This window comes from Epinephelus fuscoguttatus, linkage group LG12, assembly GCF_011397635.1.
Source record: "Epinephelus fuscoguttatus linkage group LG12, E.fuscoguttatus.final_Chr_v1".
NCBI classification, from domain to species: Eukaryota; Metazoa; Chordata; class Actinopteri; order Perciformes; family Serranidae; genus Epinephelus; species Epinephelus fuscoguttatus.
Genome location: NC_064763.1, coordinates 19,215,376 through 19,220,017, shown reverse-complemented (window position 1 = coordinate 19,220,017; position 4,642 = coordinate 19,215,376). Strand labels below are relative to the sequence as shown.

General features: G+C 38.9%; 1 protein-coding gene across 1 annotated transcript; it reads left to right on the top strand.

Annotated features, from left to right (window-relative positions):
- The first annotated feature begins 515 nt into the window (after window positions 1–515).
- Window positions 516–4,642, top strand: btg3 (B-cell translocation gene 3). Its single transcript, XM_049592927.1, has 5 exons — window positions 516–619; window positions 1,527–1,733; window positions 1,840–1,977; window positions 3,678–3,867; window positions 4,083–4,642. The coding sequence occupies exons 2-5, from the start codon at window positions 1,561–1,563 to the stop codon at window positions 4,284–4,286; spliced, it is 705 nt and encodes a 234-aa protein (XP_049448884.1). The 5' UTR covers window positions 516–619; window positions 1,527–1,560; the 3' UTR covers window positions 4,287–4,642.

Sequence of the window (4,642 nt, the reverse complement as noted above, 5' to 3'; positions counted from 1 at the left end):
ATGTTGTTCAATCGATTTTTTAAAACATTTTTAAAAATATTTTTAAATATATTTTCTACACCTTTTATGGCGGAAAATCTGGAACATGCAGACTCCATGTATTTAATAGAATTAAATATATTGAAAAATAAAATAAAACAAGTTAAGTTCTGGTACTTAGAAAGGAAGCACCTGGCTTTAATGGTTCCCCACTCTAAGTTAAACTAGAAATATGTTTGTTACATCAGTGGAGTACACTAAATTTGGATCATCTTGAAAAAAAAAAAATCACACTAAAAAATAATGCACTGTAATTATTTTATTTTTTTTTTTACCTTGCTTTACATTTTTCATGATGAAATGACATCACTGAATGCTACTGTCCGCCAAACAATAAACACATGCTGACGCTATGAGTCATAACAGTAATAAGCTGGTATGAGTCACGCCATGACGAACATTATGCTCAATCAATCAACGCAGACTACTGGTCTGTTTGTAACCAATGAGAATGATTGGTGGGCGGGAGTTGTGCTGTAAGGGGCGGGGCTAATAACCCAACCTCAAGGATTCTTCTGTTGGCCAACTTCCCCTTCCCATTCATTTTACGTCCTCACGCTGGAGGAGAGCACCGAAAAAGGTAAGCCTGTATACATATAGATACATACACATGTCTCACTATATAAGATAAGTGTCTCTTACTTTTATGTGTGTGTCAAAAACCACAATTTATCACGACTCCATTCCAACTTTCGCCACCGTATCTAACTAAGAGATAGCTGTGTTTGTTAGCAACATGAGGCTGTTAGCGTTAATGTATTAGCTGTGAAGCTAATGCTAATAGCCTCGTATTCTCCTAAGGGAATAACGTTACTCTTGTGTATTCACCACGAGGTTAGTTTCAAATCTATTTCGGCGCGATACAGATAGCATCACAACTAGCATCATGCTAGCACCGTTAGCTCAACTAGCTAACACGCTAAGTACAGTGCACAAGCCCTTGTTATGGAGTGCGGTGACGCGTGGATAACCGGAACTAGTGTGTCACAGCCCGCCTTTATGGGGCATCTATAGTCGCTGGACCGTTAACTGAAGTCAATAGATGAGATAAAAAACAAAGGGAAATATGCTCGAATGTGTCACTGTCTCTGCGCTATTTATTCATAATTTTAAACAAAAATAATTTAATAAACACAAGTTGTTGCCTCGCGCTCATTGACACCAGCTAACTTTAATGAAAAGGACTCAAAAATGTCAAGATAACTTAAGTGTCTTAGCTGCAGCTTGTTTTTAATGGTCTGGGTGTAACCTTGGCGGATAAAATCTTCAGTGCAGTTAAGCCTGGTGTCAGGTTGTGTAATAGGTCTTAAAATGTGAACTGTCTGTGCTACTTATTATTTCAAAATGGGAAAAGGAAAATGTTGCCACGTGGAAGTAAATATATATATGTACATTTTTAGTGTTTGACATTTTTATCAACTAACATTTTATCATAGGTCATGTTTGTGTATTTGTTGCCCATCTGACTAAAGTTGATTTACCTACAGAAGCTGTGCAAACGTGATGAAACACATGTGAAATATGAGGAGAGAAATCGCAGCTGTTGTATTCTTCCTGAAGAGGCTTGTGAAAAAGGGGGAGAAGTTGGAGTCGCACAAGATCGACCTGTTTGTTGAGAGGCTTGCTGTTGCACTGCAGGAGAAGTTCAAGGGGCACTGGTACCCCGACAACCCCAGCAAGGGACAGGCATACAGGTGCTGCTATTAACCACTATAGGTTTTTTTTTATGGTTGTCTTTTCATTAATTTGTAGAGATGGTGTTAGGACTGTTTAAACTGAAACTGGTTGTGTGCTCTGCAGGTGTATCCGTGTAAACAGGTTCCACAGGCAGGATCCAGAGCTCCTTCGGGCCTGCCGGGAGAGCGGGATTGAGTATAGTGACCTGGGATTGTCCCGTGAACTCACACTGTGGGTGGACCCTGGGGAGGTCTGTTGCAGGTGAGATCTGGTGTGAATTTGCAGTGAAGAGCTGAGACAAAATTTAAAGGAGTTCGTCATTCAGTAAAAACGACGAATAGTTCTAGAATTCAAAACTGGAGCAGATATTTCAAAGACTCATTGGAAAGAAGAGCTGCAACAAATTATTGATTGGTTGTCAACTATTATATTTATCATCAACTAATTTGACAGTTGGTTACAATTAAAAGTCAAAATTCTCTGATTCCAGCTTCTTATACATGTGAATATTTTCTGGCTTCTTTACTCCTGTGACAGTAAACTAAATATCTCTGGGTTGTGGACAAAACAAGGCACTTGACGACGTCATCTTGAGCTTACAACTACCTGATTAATCGAGGAAATAATCAACAATTAAATAAGTGTACAATCCTTTCGGAAATGTGATGATAGAAAGATTTAAAAAAAATCAGCCTGTTGTTAGAATAGCTCGAATCACAAAGTTTACTTAACGTTTATTTGTTTAAAATATCCATGTCACGTACATAAAACCAAATGGTGCTGAACAAACGCTGCCTCAGTTAGTGTTTTGTTTTTTTTTAGCCACCTAAAAATGGCACACCAATAAAGTCAGTTTCAGTTTAAGGGGGACGTACACATACCACATCTTTAACCACCTGGAAAACGCGAGGTCAGGCGCTGGGTGCTACTCTTGTGCCTTTTCTGTGCCAGTTAATCTTCGGGCACAGCCACTGTCCCCTGAAAAATAGGCACTTGGGAACACATGTGCACAGTGACAGCGTCTACTTTGAAAACAATGAATTTGAGGGTGAAATCAGATGCACAAAACACCCTTAAGTCTTCTCATTAAGAATTCCTGGAAAAGTATTTATGGTTTTCTCCTTGTCTTGGTCTTATACTTAAGGAATCTCTAGACTGTTGCACAAAAGTCATTAGCAACCAAAGCAAGGTAAACAAACAACAGCTTTATCTTAACTGCAACATGACCAAGTTTATGGTAATAATAGGGAAAATTAAAACTAATGCACCCCCAGTTGTTTTCTGGTATATGGGATCAAATTTACTTTGTGCTTTTATGATTGTATTCCTCCAGAAATATAATCTTCTCCTCCTCTGACCAATATGGTTTTCTTGTCATCTTTTCTACCGCCATATTTTGACTATCTCAGTATAAGCCAACTTTGTGAGACGATAACCTGCATCACAAAAGTGAGTTCAAGCAAACAAACAATCTCCATGGAAACTTTTACTGTACTGTAAAATCTATTTCAATGTAGTAAATTAGTTTTTCCTCAACAAAGGACACTTTTAAGGGATTCTGTACAACTGTAAGTTGCTCAGCTAAGGAGAAATTAAGCCTATACGTAAGGAGAAAACTTTAGGTGCAACTGGTCCCAGTAATCTACCTGGAAAGGACTGTGGTTGTCAGTGTAACATCACGATGATTCGGTCTATAATTGTTGAAATTTTACTAGTATCTGCAGCCGTTGATTCCCATTGAGCTCTGAACTTGACCAGAATAACACCCCGCTAAGTGTGTTGTTCCAGCTCTGCACTTTTGGGGATCATTTTGCGCCATAAGAAAAATCCAGTACAATAAAAACCATTAATTTTTCCCCGCCCAGCTGTTCAGTAATTGTCCATTTTTAAACAGATTTCCTTTCACGTGTGTCTATTGTTCTAAAACTATTGGTGTGCTCTCCCTCTGTTCACATTGTTAGGTACGGAGAGCAAAATCCTTGTTTCTCAGTGGCCAGTTTCTCTAATGATGAAGAGGAGGACAAGGATGTTGCAAAGGTGACCAGTGCTTTGGAGAGGGTGACGTCAGACTACCACTCAGGATCTTCTTCTGATGAGGAGAGCACACGCACTTCCCCCCTCACCGTCCCCAACAGCCACTGCTCTTACACGGTATTGCATAATACACTTTAGAATTCCCATGACTAAATATCTCATGCAGGTCTGAAGGAGGATGGAAAGTTACTCAATACCAGTGTTAGTGAACTCTAAATTAGTTCTGCTTTATTTGTGTTAGTTTAGAATAAGTTCCTCTTTCATCTTCGAAGTTTGGTGATTTTTTTTTTCCCCCTGTAAATAACAGATTTTCATTTGTTTACTTTTATAAGGCGATGAATCCCGCTGCTTCCTCGTGGCATCCTAAGAAGATGGTACCAGGGAAAGTTCAGATCCTTCCACGGCCTCACTACGGCTACAGGCCTCGCAGCAGACCCCCACCCACTTCCAGGCCCAATCTGTGGGTGCGTCCTGGCTATGGAGGAGGACCTGGTTACTGGGATGCATCCCAACATCTGGCACATTGTTACAGTTAGGAATCATGGTGCTTACCGCTCACACTAGACATTAAAGCTGAGGACAACTTTAAAATGACTGAACAATGTTTTTTTGTTGTTTTTTTTTTACACATGAACTTTTATAGAGTACATATTGATCTTTTTTGCACTTTAGACCATTTTGTTAAACCTTAAAGAAATCACCTGTATTAAATTAGATATTGAAATTGGAATACTACACATTTTGAAGTACTGTATTTTTTACAATGGGGGACGTTCGTGTATGCCACCTACTTTGTCCTTTTGTGATACAATGTTTTATTTATTCATAGTGCAGAATTGTCAGATGTATAGACTTAAATTTATGGAGTTTTATTAAACACAGTTTCCAAGCA

Coding starts and splice junctions, on each gene's coding strand:
- btg3 (XM_049592927.1), top strand. CDS start 1,561: ATGAGGAGAGAAATCGCAGCTGTTGTATTCTTCCTGAAGAGGCTTGTG. Junction 1,734..1,839: donor AGCAAGGGACAGGCATACAG/GTGCTGCTATTA, acceptor TGTGCTCTGCAG/GTGTATCCGTGTAAACAGGT. Junction 3,868..4,082: donor ACAGCCACTGCTCTTACACG/GTATTGCATAAT, acceptor TACTTTTATAAG/GCGATGAATCCCGCTGCTTC.